This window comes from Ovis aries, chromosome 1, assembly GCF_016772045.2.
Source record: "Ovis aries strain OAR_USU_Benz2616 breed Rambouillet chromosome 1, ARS-UI_Ramb_v3.0, whole genome shotgun sequence".
Taxonomy (NCBI): Eukaryota; Metazoa; Chordata; class Mammalia; order Artiodactyla; family Bovidae; genus Ovis; species Ovis aries.
Genome location: NC_056054.1, coordinates 251,045,694 through 251,063,327, shown reverse-complemented (window position 1 = coordinate 251,063,327; position 17,634 = coordinate 251,045,694). Strand labels below are relative to the sequence as shown.

At 37.0% G+C, this 17,634-nt stretch overlaps 1 protein-coding gene across 3 annotated transcripts in view; it reads right to left on the bottom strand.

Moving 5' to 3' along the window:
• The window catches only part of PIK3CB (phosphatidylinositol-4,5-bisphosphate 3-kinase catalytic subunit beta), a 184,225-nt gene that overhangs the window by 68,207 nt on the left and 98,384 nt on the right, over positions 1-17,634 (bottom strand). For all 3 annotated transcript variants that reach the window (XM_004003302.6, XM_042236388.2, XM_042236387.2), the window contains 4 exons: positions 15,911-16,090; positions 13,899-14,069; positions 12,897-12,974; positions 43-294 (listed from right to left, as the gene is read on the bottom strand). In XM_004003302.6, the coding sequence (XP_004003351.2) occupies positions 43-294; positions 12,897-12,974; positions 13,899-14,069; positions 15,911-16,090 (681 nt within the window). The remainder of the gene's footprint in view (positions 1-42; positions 295-12,896; positions 12,975-13,898; positions 14,070-15,910; positions 16,091-17,634) is intronic.

The following is a 17,634-nucleotide window of genomic DNA, read 5'->3' as shown; positions in this document are numbered from 1 at the left end:
TATTCCATTATAAAACTTTTTCAGAAATTAGTATATAACTACCACTTTTCCAGATTTCCTGATGGTCTGATACTTAGAGGGATTCATGGTTTTAGTTGATTTCTTAGTTTTCACTTTATCCAAAACTGCATAAACAGCAAAACATAATCGAGTCATTCGTGGCAGGTCACAAGTATTGATATCAAATTCCAGTGATTCATTCCAAACATGATCATTCTTCCCTGATATCTCTGAGCTTACAACAGTTTTACACAGGAGTTCGGTACCATGAAAAAGGCCGGCCCTGACATGAACCTGTAATGATGGAGACAAAAACAGAGAGTCATGAATACTGCACCACTAGAACATCTTTGTTTTGAAGAATGGAGAAGCACATACTGGCAGAAGAAGCAGACAAACTCTAGGACAGTCTATTAGTCCACAGAACCATTACATGATAATCAATCACCATGTAATTCACAAAACTGTTAGTTAAAACCTATTTTCACGTACTAAGCAGACTAGCTAAACAGTGTCTCAATGGTGTAAATGGATCTAAAGAAACCAAGACCATAAGTATAAAAACTACTACTATATGCTTACTTCCAATCAATTCATTTACTAAGGGCCTTGTCCTAGTCTTTTGTACAGCTGGGAAGGAAAGGGTGGATAAAACGTCTCCAAAATCTCTACTTACTTCAAATAATTTATGAATCAGTCATTATAAAGGTCAACTTGAAGATATTCTATCCATATTTATGGTTATCCTACACACCACTATCTTTCATTTGTGAAAGACTCAGTTTCAGAGTGATGCAGGACATGTGCAATATGTCCCAGGAAATTTTATTTAGTCATTTACATTATTTATAAAACAACATGACATGATTATCTCCAAGTTAAAAGTGAGTGGTAAAAGTAGAATGAGTACTAAAACACAGAGCCTGGGACTTTCCTGATGGTCTAGTGATTACCATTCTTTACCTCTACTGCAGGGAGCAAGGGTTCAATTTCTGGTTGGGGAACTAAGACCCAACATGTCACACTGCACGGCCAAAAAACAAATTTATACAAAACCCAGTTTTGAGTAAAAACACACATATGGAACTTCCAGAAAGTCTTTGACTTTAGAAAGTCCAAATATTACTATTCAATTAAATACTCACATGGCCAAATATGCTACAGACTGAAATATACAGAATGACTTTTTCTGAATTGCACTGTCAACACTGTAAGTCTATCCAGTGAAAGACAGTATAAAGAATATATGTTTGTAACATTATTTTACCAACTACAATGATGCTGGCAGGGGTTTTGGTGTGTATCACCCACTGTGTCTCCTTCATAAGAAACTGCTAAACATCTCTCCATTAAAATAAAACGATGAACTACAACCACAAGACGAACAAGACTGTTTTTACCTTAAAGAGATTCTGGGCATTATAACTGAGCATGTTTGCCTTGCTTTGGATACAGTCTATATTGCAAGCAGAGAGCAAATCCTGCAGTATACATCAAGTAGTTATATAGGATCTTACTATATAAATATCTACTACAAATCTTGCTCCTGGCTTTTTAAACTATTAAACATCTGAATTATTTTTTAAGAAGTCATATTTTATATATTCTTTGTTTATATATGAGACTGTGTGTGAGTGCATGTACATGTGTGGGGTGGGGGGAGGCGTGCTTACCTCAAACCATTTGTAAAATGAGATTAGGGAAATTATAAATAAAACAAAATATAAATAAACCATATTTTGCATCTTTTGTATGACAGAATGGAAGATAGGAATTTCAGGAAAAAAGTGATATTCAGTTCTTACTCTCAGTGACATTAAAGGCTTATGAACCTATCACCTTTTGTATACAGAATATATAGTTTATTCAGAAAAATCACAAGTTTAAAAATAAATATTCTTCCATGTTTTTGTGATAAAGACAAGATACTAAAAATAAACTGCTAAGCTTAAAAACATTTGCATCTCTTAGTTTTTGACAATTTTTGAGAAATAAAAATAAATTAGCCCACTATATAAAAAGTACTCAATAAATGTTAATACTTTAAAAACAAAAACAAAAAAATGTTGGTTATCATTGAATTAACCAATTATTAGCAAAATGCAGATATATGGAAAAAGTGAAAGCGTTAGTCTCTCAGTCGAGCCCAACTCTTTGCAACCCTGTGGCCTGTAACTCCATGGGCACCTCTGTCCATGGAATTCAGAGAGAATACAGGATAGAACACTTGAGAGGAACGCCTGGGTCAGTTGAATATAAAACTCAAAAAAGAACTCAAGTAGAATGAACTAGAAAAGTTCACTCAGTTACACTAGCTGTAAACAGCAACAGCCAAGGCTGTTGTACGTAAAAGAATAACTATAAAGAATGACTCTAACTTGGGTGTGGTAACAATAAACAAAAAGAGACCCAGCACATTCTGAAGAAAACTGCTGAAATACCAATCATTATCTAATAGTCAAACCGTGATCATTTAAGACCAAGTCACTAGAACTAAGTCTGATTGAGAAATCTCCTCGTAATCCACTAACATAACTGAATTTCATACATGGTTAAAAATAAACAAGAGGAGAAAAACTTATCTACATTTAAAATGAAATGAAAAATTTGTGCTTTCTGAACTTAGAATCTCCTGTAGAAGACATTAACATGGTTTTTGTTTTCAGAAAAAGCAGTAAGAAAAATTATTCTCTACATTTACATCATGTGAAATTTTGTCAAAATCGCCATATTTCCTGATGCTTTGTCTGAATCACCATCAGGCTCTGAAAAGTTGAGAATTTTAAAACAGTATCTTGTTTAATTACAATCACACATTTTTTGGCCAACTCAGTAAACTTCCAGACACATTTTCACAAATCCCAAATATCTGGAGATCAAGAGAAGGCAGGCTTTGTCATGGAAATGACTTTCCACTGTGCTACAGCCAGGATGTGTCAAGCCTACACATAGCCTACATTCCTGAACTCACAAATTAAGAATACTGTGCTGGGGAAGAAATGAAACTTTTTCCAAACATCAACACCTAACTTTGTTTTTGTCCCACTATATATTCCCTTTTTATATAAGACAACTAAATAATAATCAGTAGTCTGAACAGAGCCAAAGCCTTTGACGGTATGGATTACAACAAACTGTGGAAAATTCTGAGAGATGGGAATACCAGACCACCTGACCTGCCTCTTGAGAAACCTGTATGCAGGTCAGGAAGCAACAGTTAGAAATGGACATGGAACAACAGACTGGTCCAAACAGGAAAAGGTGTATGTCAGGGCTGTATATTGTCACCCTGCTTATTTAATTTATATGCAGAGTACATCATGAGAAACACCGGGCTGGAGGAGGCACAAGCTAGAATCAAGACTGCCTGGAGAAACATCAATAACCTCAGATATGCAAATAACACCACCCTTATGGCAGAAAGTGAAGAAGAACTAAAGAGCCTCTTGAAGAAAGTGAAAGAGGAGAGTAGAAAAAGTTGGCTTAATGCTCAACATTCAGAAAATGAAGATCATGGCATCTGGTCCCATCACTTCATGCAAATAGATGGGGAAACAGTGGAAACAGTGTCAGACTTTATTTTTCTGGGCTCCAAAATCACTGCAGATGGTGACTGCAGCCATGAAATTAAAAGACGCTTACTCCTTGGAAGGAAAGTTATGACCAACCTAGACAGCATATTCAAAAGCAGAGACATTACTTTGGCAACAATGGTCCATCTAGTCAAGGCTATGGTTTTTCCAGTGGTCATGTATGGATGTGAAAGTTGGACTATAAAGAAAGCTGAGTGCCTAAGAATTGATGCTTTTGAACTGTGGTGTTGGAGAAGACTCTTGAGAGTCTCTTGGATTGCAAGGAGATCCAACCAGTCCATCCTAAAGGAGACCAGTCCTGGGTGTTCACTGGAAGGACTGATGTTGAAGGTGAAACTCCAAAACTTTGGCCACCTGATGTGAAGAGCTGAGTCATTTGAAAAGACCCTAATGCTGGGAAAGATTGAGGGCAGGAGGAAAAGGGGACGATGGAGGATGAGTTTGTTTGATGGCATCACTGACTCGATGGACATGGGTTTGGGTGGACTCCGGGAGTTGGTGATGGACAAGGAGGCCTGGCGTTCTGCGTGCGGTCCATGGGATCGCAAAGAGTGGGACACGACTGAGCGACTACAGTGAACTGAAGGGAACTGAGTCCGAACAGGCTGAAATTCCCATGGTTTCATGAAATACGAGTGTACGTATGAATGCGCAGTTGGGTCTGACTCTTTGCAACCCCATGGACCACACACAGCATGCCAGGCCTCCCTGTCCACCAGGTTCCTGTGTCCATGGAATTTTATAGGCAAGAATACTGGAATGGGTTGCCATCTTTCTGACCCAGGAATCAAACCCATGTCTCCTGTGTCTCTTATTTCTTACCACTAAGGCAGCTGGGAAATCTTCAAGAAGTATGGGTGTGTGTTCAGTCACTTTAGTCGTGTCCAATTCTGTGTGACCCCATGGACTTGTAGCCTGCCAGGCTCCTCTGTCCATGGAATTTTCCAGGCAAGAATTCTGGAGTGGGTTGCCATTTCCTCCTCCAAGGGATCATCCCAACTCAAGGATCAAACCCTCATCTCTTACAATGCAGAGGATTCTTTACCACTTAGCCACTGGAGAACCACTTAATAAAAAGGCATGGTTGCTCTGACTTAGTGGGAGAAGGCCTGTCTTACATTTAATTAAGGATTTACAGATGTCAGAGGCAGCTACATTAAAATGTATTAATTCATTGCACAAATATTTATCTAGTGTTACAGGTACTGAAATAAGAAGATAAAAAGATTAAGATAGTTTTTTCTTTCCTGAGGTAATATCTATTTTAACATGATAGGAATGCTGACAGCCAAAAAATTAGGCTTATGAGGTGTTAAGATTTTTGACTAATAAGAATCAAATTATGATTTTGAAAGAGAAAGTATCTGGCCTTGGAACTGTCTGAGTTTATTATGTTTAGGGTTCACTGAGTTTCTTAAATGTTATATTTATGTCTTTTGCCAAATTTGGAAAGTTCCCAGTAATAATTACTTTAGTTTTTCTCAGCCACACTCTTTCTCTTTTGTTTCAGAGACTCAGATTAGACAAGTGTTAGACCTTCTGATATTGTTACTCAGGTATCTGAGGCTCTATAGTTTTTTCTCCTCCATTTTCTTTCAAATTGTTGTTCAAAATGGAAAATTTTATTGATTACTCTTCAAGTTCACTCTTTCTTTTCACACTATTTCCATTATGGAGTCCATTCAGAGTTTTTTAATTCATTATTTGTTTTTCACTTAGTTCATCCTTTATTCTCCCTCCATATCCACAGGCACTACATCCTCAGACTAAACCAATCAAATATGAAAAGTATTTTGGAAAAAATTCCAAAAAGTTATAATAAGCACATTTGAATTTGCTGCACTCCAGTAACAATTTATATAGCATTTACATTTTATTAGTTATTTTAAGTAATTAAGATTTCCCTGGTGGCTCAGATGGTAAAGCGTCTGGCTACAATGTGGAAGACCCAGGTTCAATTCCTGGGTTGGGAAGATCTCCTGGAGAAGGAAATGGCAACCCACTCCAGTATTCTTGCCTGGAAAATCCCATGGATGGAGGAGCCTATTAGGCTACAATCCATGGGGCTGCAACAAGTAAGTAAAGGAGGATTTAAAGTATAGGTTATGCATAGGTTTTATAAAACTACCATGCCATTTTATATAGTAATTTGAACTTCCTCTGAGAATCCTGGAAGCAAACCCCTCCAGACACTGAAGTACAACTGTGTATTGTGGCTAAGACTTTCTCATTTTTTCCCATTATTTTCCATTGTGTTTGCTTTGCCCTTAGTTGCTGGAGCATTTTTATAACAATTTCTTTAACATGTTTGTGAAGACTTCCAACATTCATGTCATCTCAGCATTGCTGTCTGTTGATTCTCATAGTCCATAGGGCTTGAGATTTTCCTGGTTCTTTTTATGCCAATTAATTCTGAATAGCACCCTGCAAATTTTTAAAATTTATTTATTTTTGGCAGCACTGGGTCTTCGTTGCTGCTCAGGGACTTCTTCTAGTTGTGGCGCAGGAGCTTCTCATTATGGTGGCTTCTCTTGTTGTGGAGCACAGGCTATAGGGGGCTGGGCTCAGTAGTTGTGGTGTACCGGCTTAGCTGCCTGTGGAATTTTCCCAGACCAGGGACTGAACCCATATCCCTGCACTGGCAGGCAGATTCTTATCCACTGCACCACCTAGGAAGTCTAGGATAGGACTTCCTATACATTTTGACTATTATAAGTCTCTGTGTTTTATTTATATTCTATAGAGACTGCTGATGATTTGTTTTAGGAGATAATAGTTTCAAGCTGCAAGTTTCAACAAACCTTCTGTGAGTTGTGGTTCCAATACCAGTTCAGTTTTCAAATTCTTTGTAGGGCTATTTGGAACTATCCAGTATGTGCACCAAAATACAGTGACTAGTTTAAGATGCTGGTTATGGTTTATGACACAATTCTCAAAGTACATAGGCAGCTGTGACTCTGATCCATATACGTACAGCTCAGGAATAAACCTAGAAGTTTTGTGAGCTCATCCCACTCTGAAATCATCCAAGTGTATTTTGTGGCTGCCTAGGGCCACCCTTTCATTGTCACCCAGCAAGAAAACTGAGGCTTCGTTCACTCATATTTCCTACAACAATGCTGAACAGAGAAGGCAGGGGCAGGGGAAGTGGGCGAGTGGATATCAGGATATTCACCATTTCCCTTAGGACGAACAAGAACTCCTCTAATCAAACAGGGATGTTTAACTCTGCATTTTTAGCAACCACTGCTGTTCTGCTACCACTAGCGCTCTGCTACTGCTGCCTTAGGACTTCTAGGGAGACTGGGGCAAATGAAAATAGAAAACAAAAAGAAAGGCCAAAAATGGGGAGACCCCTACTGTCTTTTCTGAGAGTCAGAAGAAACTATTTCAAATAGTGGTATAACTAGAGGGCAATCTGAGCTCTCTGTCTACACAAATACCATCTTCTAGATTTTGAGCAGCACTGACTTCAGGATTCTGCTGAATATCAAGCTGGACATATGAAAAGGCAAATGCCACAAGGCAGGTAAAAGATCCACCAGAAAGCTCTACACTACAATATTCTAAGCACTTTCACAGTGAAAGCCATTCAAGTGCCAACCAGGCAGAGTAATGAATCTTTATTGAACACCTAGGATTTCATTACAGACTCCATAGAATCATGTGATCTTACTCCAGTAAGATCTGTGGGACTGTGATTACAATGGATTTCACTCCCATGATTAGGTTTTACTATAAAACACAGGTGACTTTAAGAAAGGGAGGGACTTCTCTGGCAATCCTATGGTTAAAGCTCTATGCTTCCACTGCAGGAAGTGCAGATTCAATCCCTGGTTGGGGAACTAAGGCTGCACATGCCACATAGCATGCCCAAACAAAACAAAAAGGGAGGGAGATTATCCTTCATGGGCCTGACCTATTGATGAGCCCTTAAAGGGACCAGATCATTCTGGCAGGAGATTCAAAGCCAGAAAAAGATTTAATGCTTGAGAAATACTCTGTTTCAAGAATTGAAAATACAGCCAAGAATAAGAACCTGAAAGATTCTGAGGACAATTCTCCAGCAAAAGCCATCAAGGAAATAAGAACCTCAGTCCTATAACTATAAGGAACTGAGTTTGGCCAATAATTTGAATCATCTCGGAAGCAGATTCTTCCCAAGAGCTTCAGTAAGTAATGTAGCCCAATTAACATCTGGATTTCAACTGTGTAAAATTATAAGCAGAAAACCCAGCCACACCATGCCTAGACTTCTGAACAACAGAAATATGAACTAACAAATATGTGTTGTTTTAAGCTGCTAGGTTTGTGTTAGTTTGTTATACAGCAAGAAAAAAACTAATTTAAGGGGCTGTAATGAACTTAATGCCAATAAATTTAAATAAATTTTAAATTCTTCAAAAGATGAAAATAATCAGAGTTGACACAAAAGAAATAGAAATTATGACTGTCTATCTATCCAGTAAAGAAATTAAATTTCTAATTAAAAATATTCCCACTAAAAAAACCCTACATTCAGGTGCTTGGAGTAAATTCTACCAAATATTTACGGAAGAAACAATACCAATCCTACTTAAACTTGTTCAGAAAACTGAGGAGGAAAAGGCTTCTTACCTCAATTTGTAAGGTCAACATTATCCCAATTCTAAAATCAGAGAAAGATATTATATGGAAAGTACAGATGAATATTCCCCATGAGCACAGACATAAAAATGCATACCAAAATATTAGTAAGTCAATATCAGCAATAGATAAAAAGGCTACTACATCTTCAACGTGTAGTACATAAAACTTTTGAAAATCAATCAAACTGGGGCTTCCCCGGTGGCTCAGTGGTAAAGAATCTGCTTGCCAATGCAGGAGACGCAGGTTTGCTCCATGATCTGAAAAGACCCCACTTGCCAGGGAGCAACAAAGCCCTTGTGCCACAACTATTCAGCCTGTACTCTAGAGCTGGAAAGCCACAGCTACTGAGTCCACAGGCCGCTGCTACAGAAGCCTATGTGCCCTAGAGCCAGTGCTCTGTAACAAGGGAAGTCAAGGCAATGAGAAGCCAGCACACCGCAATTGGGAGCCCCCGCTTTACAATTAAAGAAAAGCCCATGCAGCAGGGAAGACTGCGCACAGTCAAAAAAAGTAATTACATTATAAAAATGAAAAGGAAATCCAATTAACAGACTAAAATATAAAAGCTACAAAATCATCTCAATAAATACAGAAACCTATATGCAGGTCAGGAAGCAACAGTTAGAACTGGACATGGAACAACAGACTGGTTCCAAATAGGAAAAGGAGTCTGTCAAGGCTGTATATTGTCACCCTGCTTATTTAACTTATATGCAGAGTACATCATGAGAAATGCTGGACTGGAAGAAACACAAGCTGGAATCAAGATTGCCAGGTGAAATATCAATCACCTCAGATATGCAGATGACACCACCCTTATGGCAGAAAGTGAAGAGGAGCTAAAAAGCCTGTTGATGAAAGTGAAAGAGGAGAGTGAAAAAGTTGGCTTAAAGCTCAACATTCAGAAAATGAAGATCATGGCATCTGGTCCCATCACTTCATGGCAAATAGATGGGGAAACAGTGGAAACAGTGTCAGACTTTACTTTTCTGAGCTCCAAAATCACTGCAGATGGTGACTGCAGCCATGAAATTGAAAGACGCTTGCAAGAAAAGTTATGACCAACCTAGATAGCATATTCAAAAGCAGAGACATTACTTTGCCAACTAAGGTCCGTCTAATCAAGGCTATGGTTTTTCCTGTGGTCATGTATGGATGTTGAGAGTTGGACTGTGAAGAAGGCTGAGCACCAAAGAATTGATGCCTTTGAACTGTGGTGTTGGAGAAGACTCTTGAGAGTCCCTTGGACCGCAAGGAGATCCAACCAGTCCATTCTGAAGGAGATCAGCCCTGGGATTTCTTTGGAACGAATGATGCTAAAGCTGAAACTCCAGTATTTTGGCCACCTCATGCGAAGAGTTGACTCATTGGAAAAGAGTCTGATGCTGGGAGGGATTGGGGGCAGGAGGAGTAGGGGACGACAAAGGATGAGATGGCTGGATAGCATCACTGACTCAATGGACGTGAGTCTGAGTGAACTCCGGGAGTTGGTGATGGACAGGGAGGCCTGGTGTGCTGCGATTCATGGGGTCGCAAAGAGTGGGACACGACTGCGCAACTGAACTGAACTGAACTGAAATACAGAAAAAGCACTGGACAAAGTGAAACTTTTTCTATCCCTTTTAGTATAAAAACTCTCAGCTAAGTAAAAAGGGAAGAAAAATTCCTGAATAAAGGGCATGTGTGAAAAACCTACAGGTAATATTGTAGTTAAAGCTTAAAGACTAAATGCTTTTCTTTACAATAAAGAACAAAACAGAAACATCTACTGTGATGGCTAATTTCATTTATCCATTGACTGGATCTTGTGGTGTCCAGATATTCTGGTTATTTCTGTGACAGTGTTTTCTTTTTGATAAGATTAACATTTAAATGGTAGGCTGATTAAAGCAGATTACCTTCCTTTGAGTAGGTGGCTCTAATCCACTCAGTGGAAGAAATGAACAGAACAAAAAGATTGGCCCTCCTGAGTGTAAGACAGAATTCTTGCCTGACTAACATAAGCTCTTCCTGGGTCTTGAGCATACAGAACTTCCATAGGTGCCTCCTGTTTCTCAGGCATTCCAGGTGGCACTAGTGGTAAAGAACCAACCTGCCAATGGGGGGAGGCAAGATATGCCAGTTCAATGCCTTGGCCTGGAAGATCCACTAGAGTCGGAAATGGCAACGTGCTCCAGTACTGTGGCTTGGGAAATCCCACTGACAGAAGAGCCTGGCGGGCTATAGAGTCAGACACAACTGAGCGACTAAATACAGACAGACTCAGAGTGGAACTAAACCATCAGGTCTTCTGGTTTTCCAGCTTGCAAACAAACTTCACAGACTGTGGAACTTAAACACCTCCATAATTATATGAGCTGACTCCTTAAATAAATCTATGTGTGGTGGACCTTCTTGGTGGTTCAGTGGTTAAGAATCTGCCTGCAAATTCAGGGCACATGGGTTCTATCCCTGGCCCAGGAAGATTCCACATGTGCCACTATTACAGAAGCCTGCAGGCCCTAGAATCTGTGCACTGCAACACAAGAAGCCTGCAAAGCATAACTAGAGAACAGCCCCTACTTGAAGCAACTAGAGAAAGCCCACGCAGCAACAAAGACCAAGCACAGACAAAAATTAAAAATCAATAAATCTCTGTGTGTATGCATATATATATACACACAAATACACATACACAAACACTCTATTATTATTTTTCTTGGGAGAAACCTGACTGGTATGTTTACTCTCATCATTTTTATTCAGTATCACACCAAGGTCCTAGTCAGTACATCAAGAAAAGAAAAGTTTGGAAAGAAAGAAGTAAAGTTCCCTGCTCTTCATCTACCCCTAATCTTTTTTTTTCACCTCCAGATTTCTCTTCAACATTATACTGGAACTCCTAATCTGAACAGCAATTAAAAAAAAGAAAGAGGGATGTACATACAAGAAAGTGATGCCATAATTGCATTAACTTACTTCAATTCATCTATGTAACTTCTCTGAAAAGAGAAAAAGGGTAAAGGAGGGAGAACCAGAGAAGCAGATGGAGTGGGGAGGGAGAGTGTACTTTAAATACTATATTAAGCCCACTAGTCCTAAAAATATATGACCACAAACAATAAAATCAATCCAGCTTAGAATAGCTGATGGAAGTTGGTAAAACCTATAGAAATAAAGATTACTTACTTTCATAAGTAATCTGTCAAAGACAAAAATAAAGCATAATGCTCAAGAAAAATAAAGACATATAGTAAATGCTTCTTTGGTCTTCTTTAGGAATAAACTGAGTAAGGATGAAAGGCTTCAAAGAAACAATAGCTAGAAAAGAATTAAGTAGCTAATAAATAACAGTAACCTAACAAATGGGAAGAATAAGTAGTAATTCCCATTTTTAGAATGAAAATTACACATGGATTCATACAAACCACTAAGCAAAATGATACATATATGTTTAAAAAAAAAACACCCCATATGTAAAGGTAGGTATATTGAGGGTATATTTGCCAATATATGACTTCTGCCCTTAGAAAAGTAATATCCAAGGAACTCTACTGAATATTTAATAATCCAGAGAATCATCTAAGATATAAAATCAACAAATCAAATTATAGATTAATATATATATAACATCATCCCTTTTCTTTAACAAACCAACCAATCAATAAAATAAACACGACCATAAGTTTATATATATTTGTATAAACATGGAGGTCACTCAAGGCTTATTGACCTTGAATCCCATGTGATGGTAAAGAGATGAGGAGAGATCGACAACTTCTTTCTTAAATCATATTTGGACTTTTTTTAACTGCTGCAACAATCATGTTATACTTTTACAACTGGAAAAGATTAAGAAAGAAAATTTAAATTCAACGGAAAAATTAAATTACCATTAAAATAGAAAAGAAGGCTAGTTGGTCTTAAAAATTAAAATCTAGCTAAGAATATAACAGAAAACACCCTTATTTTAATGACCGCTACCCAAAGAATCTTTAATGTCCACTTAGAAAAACAAGGCATTGGTAATCTTTGGCAAGGTACTCCTGAATATATCCTCATGCCAGCAAACATCTCAAACTAACTGAATCTCTTTCTTGGATCACAAAACTATTCACTTCATTTCCTGCCAAGCAAAATAGAGGAAAATGCACGCTTTACACTTTGAAGCAAAATGCCTTGTTAAGTCTTTACTTAATTGTAGGGGTGGTGCAATAAATCCCCATGTGTTAACAAGTTGTGGTCTACAATGTAGTCATCTATTTTATTTCAGGAATGGTATTACATTTTCTGTCTGTTCAGCAAGTTTAAAAAGAAAAGAAAAAGGCAGGGGGGTGGCGCCTAAAAGAGGCTGAGGGAAGCTCTGACCAAAGCTGAAAAAGAAGAATAAGCCTGCACAGAAACATGTGACCTACAGTTTTGGCTTAAATTTCACTTGCTGAATTCTTGATCTAAACCAATTTCTTTTCCATAACATACACTGGGGAAATATCAATCTATCCAGTACATCTCCAACTATGCAAAGAATATTTTAAAACAAAGATTTATAATTTTTCTATAATAAACTGCCATATTCTATATCCTGTAACTGACCAAAATGGATAACATGTAGTCTCCCATCTGTCCTTAACTGAGCATATTAGTGAATTCAAATAACAGAGCAGAAGACAAATTCAAATCTAAACATGTACTCACTTTTACAGTTTCTTCTGTGTTAAGTTTATTTCCTTTAACCAAGACAATTTGGAAAGGATTGTTATTTTCCCAGACATGCTGGTAAAAAATGAAAAAATACAGGGTATTAATGTTTAATTTTAATTGAGAATTCATTTAATTACTCATTTCTTAATATTTAATTAAGAAATGAATATTTGAGGCCAACAATGAAACTGCCTTGTCAGTTCGCATGTGCACCGGTAAAATAATGAAAATACAACTCTGAACTAACAACTGAAAACCATATATATTAACTTAAGCATCACAACCACTAGCCCTTAGTTCTCAAGGTAAAACAATACAGCTACAAAATTCACTAGACACGATAAACAAATGGTATTAAAAGCTTTGGATAAATAAAGAATTGACAATATAAATTAATATACAGGTAATATATTAATTATCAAGGAATGGTTTTTCTTAAGACGGAAGAACTATTTAAAAACTGTTAAGTACTCCAATGAACACAAATTTAAAGGTCTGCTTTATAAAAATATTATATGCTAGAAGAAATGTCTTTGTTACATTTAAAGTCTAAAAGTTCAATAAGAAGAAAACAGACAAATTACACCAAAACACTATTATAAGCTAATACAAATGAGATACACCAGAAAATCAACTATCTCAGCACACCTAACTTTTCTACTGGAATGCCTCAACTTGCTCTCTGAAGTCTTGCATTTAGCTCTAGTCTCAAAATATACTCAATTTGAGGGCATTTTTATTTAGCACCTAAAGATAATCAAAAACATAAATGACCTATTTAGAATCATATGTAGCTTGGGTATGGAAAAATAATAGTAGCTTTAAAAATTACTATTAATAAATGGTGATGGATCTTTAGCAAAACATGAATTAGTTTCCATAGGAGAACTGAGCAAAGAATATGTGTGGGAGGATTAAGCAAACAACCTAACAACAGCAACAACAAAATAATCACATGGCTTTTAAGGTCACCAAAAGTTCATATGTGAAACTTACAGAAATAATTCGAGTTTTCTTTGGTGGTAAAGGAAGAGGGAGGTTAGATGAATTTCGATTTATGGCAGCCTCTATGGCAACCATTTCCTGTTCATACAGCTTCTTGATCTTGCAACATTCCACAAGTATAAAATGGGGCAATGTTCTGTTCATCACACAGTTCCGGATATACTACAGTGGCAAGGGAGAGTAAGGCAAGGATTTTCAAACAAAACTTAAATCAAGAGAAAAATAAAATTAGGCTGAACAACATTAGAACAATGTTGAAAGTCTATATTAACAATTCAATGTCAAAGATATGAGAAATTAAAATCAAAACATAAAATAGCTATCCTTAAGTGAACACCTAAGTATCTAAGAACTAGATACTTCTTCTACGTCAGAGCTAATCTTCTTAACTCTGGAAGACAGATTTTCCCCCTTTAATAGACTATAGAACTAAAAACCCAAAGGCTAAGTTACACATCCAGTATCTCTAAGACCTGGATTTAAATCCACCTGACTGAATTTTTTTGTTTGCTAAACCTTAGAGAAATATGTGTCACAGTATATATGTTGTTTTGTTTTGTTTCCTCTTTTCTGCACTCCATACTTGACAGGATGACCAACTGGCATACTTTTCCAGGGGCAGAACTTGATCATAGACTGTGATGCTACAGTGCAAGCTCCGGCCAGTAAGTGAAAAAAGGTGAATATGCAGTACATGAGTAGCCATTTTTTTAAAGTCCTGAGGTGGCCAGCTTTCCATGGATCCCTGAGGTAGACGTGGTACCTTATTAGCACAGGCCTCAAGGCAACCATTAGTGTCTTTACATCAAAAACCTACTGGCTATCCAAGTGTGATGCTCCGTTTCATTTCCATGAAACCAAAATAACTCTCCAGAGGCATATAAAGAAAAGGGTGATTGTTTACAATACCAATGATTCTAACAAAATGAATAAAAAGACAATGTATTCCTCACCAGAATAAATTTCCTATACAGATATAAAGTGTGGTTCACTTTAGACAGTATAAAGTATACAGTATACTGCATTCAATTTAGAACCTCTGAAAATACATTTCTGATATTAAAAAAAAAAAATTTCAAGAATGGCCTATATGTGGGAATTAACATGATACTATGATAAATATATTCATGCAAAAGCTTTTCACTATGAAAGATGCATCATTCCATTTCTTTCAAAGTCCTTCGCCTACATTCTACATTTTCTTTCTCACACAACCTTGCACACAAAAAAACCCATAACAAAACGCACACATGCTTTTAGTTTTCTTTGTAATAACAAATTCCAGTTTGAGCAAAACAATATACTTTCCCCTTGCTAAGGTTTTTTTTTAAAAAAGTATTAAAGAAGCAGAAGGCTACTTAAAAGATGGCAGAACATGAAGGGAAGAAGTCAATACTTTTATGTTACCACCAAGCACTTTTCATCTTCTTCCTCTCAGGGTTAGAGTTCAAACTGTCAGAATGCCACAGATCCCAAAGCTTTGCATGAAGGTTATAACTGCCAGAAGATTTTCTACCTACTAAACCAAGAACTAAAGGCTACACTAAATACCTGAAAAAAAGAGAAGGGAGATATAAAATCCCCTGTTACCTGGCTAATAAAGCAGAGCTCCTTGTCAAAAGAGACATCACTTAATAACTGGCAGGTCATTATCCCTCTTGCTTCATACAAACACCAAAAATCACAAATAAAAGTAATCAAATACTTTTCTAAAATTCAGTTACTATTTACCTCTAATGTGTCACTTAGTCTATTATTCTTTATGCAACAACTATTTTCAGTCTCCAAATGTAATTTCAACAAAAATACCTTCAAGTTCCTTGAAGGCAAAATCAGGATGCTCCTCTTTAAATAGCGTACCTTATGGTTGGGGAAGGCATCTCTCACTACATGTATCTTAAACTCCACTATACTCCAAAAATAATCTGAGGCACTTGAATGCTCTGCATAAGACATCTACTCAAAGAATTCATAAATGGTAAATTGACAGTTAAAACACATACCTGGAACTGAATTAGTGACTGATCACCAAACACATATTCTACTCTCCCACTGACTTGCAACACATAGTCATAAGGGCTAACTTCATCTTCTTTCCCATGAATAGTTAGACGTTTTTGGATTGCCAATTCATTTATTTTGATAGGATTCATATTAGGAGATACCTGAAAACTAAACACATCCTAAAAAGGAGGGTAGAAAAAAGAAAGCAATTTTATATTTACAGTGAAAATATCACTCTTTACATTTGTACTTATTAGTAGTATTATTTATACCACACTGTATCCAACAAGACACAATGCTTACACATATACACCCTTTACATTTAATGTTTCAGTACATTTTCTTCACTCCTAGCAATCTTGGAAAATCATTTTTTAACCTAAATGAATACTTTGTTACAATTCATCTCATGTTTACTATAGTGTCCCCACATGCTGGTTCCCAATGCTGGTCATCAGCAGTGATGCTGAAATGGCCAAATAAGGATTCTACAGAACTGGGCAGGGAGGGAATACATGTGTGATGGTTACCAAACGTACTTTACTCTGAAATTTTGCCATTCCTAACATGAATGTTTATTCAATTACAAAATAGTGTTGGTAATAAATCATGATATAGGGTATTTTTAAAGGAATAACAGCCTTAAAAAAAGCTATAAACTCTATGTGACCTGTCAAATTGATTTAATAACTTTAAATTTTACTATTCTATATGATCCAAAACTCTTTTGGTTTAGCCTCTGGGAAATAGGTAGCCAGAAGAAAAGGAGACTAAGGAGAGATATAGATATATTTCAATTAGCTGAATACATGGCATGTACAATAAAGGGAGACTGAATGGATACTTATTCAAATAAGAAAGTATAACCAGAAACCAGAAATCACAGAAAGCCACTATGAATTTCTTTTGATTTTTTAAATATAATATTTAAATGTGTTCTTGCTCCCAATGAAAATATGCTATCAATATTTTATAAGCAGAACACTCCCCATAGCTAATGGATATATCAGGTTAGGGACACAGGCTATAAAGAATGGTGAAAGAATTATTATATAAAGAGCCTGCCAAGATGATCTCTAAACTCCTTTTACTGTTAAGTTCTATGACTGCTTGGAATCCAGTAAGATTTCACAATGAAATCTTTTTTTCATTTTTTGTGACTTTAGAACACTTCTTTTCACATATAATCAATCTGTTACAATGATGATGGGCTTCCCTGGTACCTCAGACAGTAAAGAATCTGCCTGCAATGTAGGAGATTCAATCCCTGGGTTGGGAAGATCCCCTGGAGAATGCATGGCTACCCACTCCAGTAATCTTGCCTGGAGAATTCCACAGACAGACAGAGGAGCCTGGAAGGCTACAGTTAGTTCACGGCCTTGCAGTCAGACACCACTGAGTGACTAACACATGTACACGTAATAACGATCATATTAAAATTTATATATCTAGTAGAGATTTGACCCATATGTGATGAAATTCAGACTGACCTAGATTTCACAAATTGCCCACAGTCAGTATTTTCAAGCTGGATTCTAATTACCTTCTAACAGTGAAATTCCTATTTCAGCTCTTTCAGCAATGCACGATTCTTTACCACTGAGTCACCTGGAAAGCCCTCAATATACAACAGTTACTGATAAAGGTTTTGTCATTTTTATCTTAGTAACTGAAGGACAAACAAAATATCCCTGCTCTCATACCCTAATTCTAAGGCCAGAGC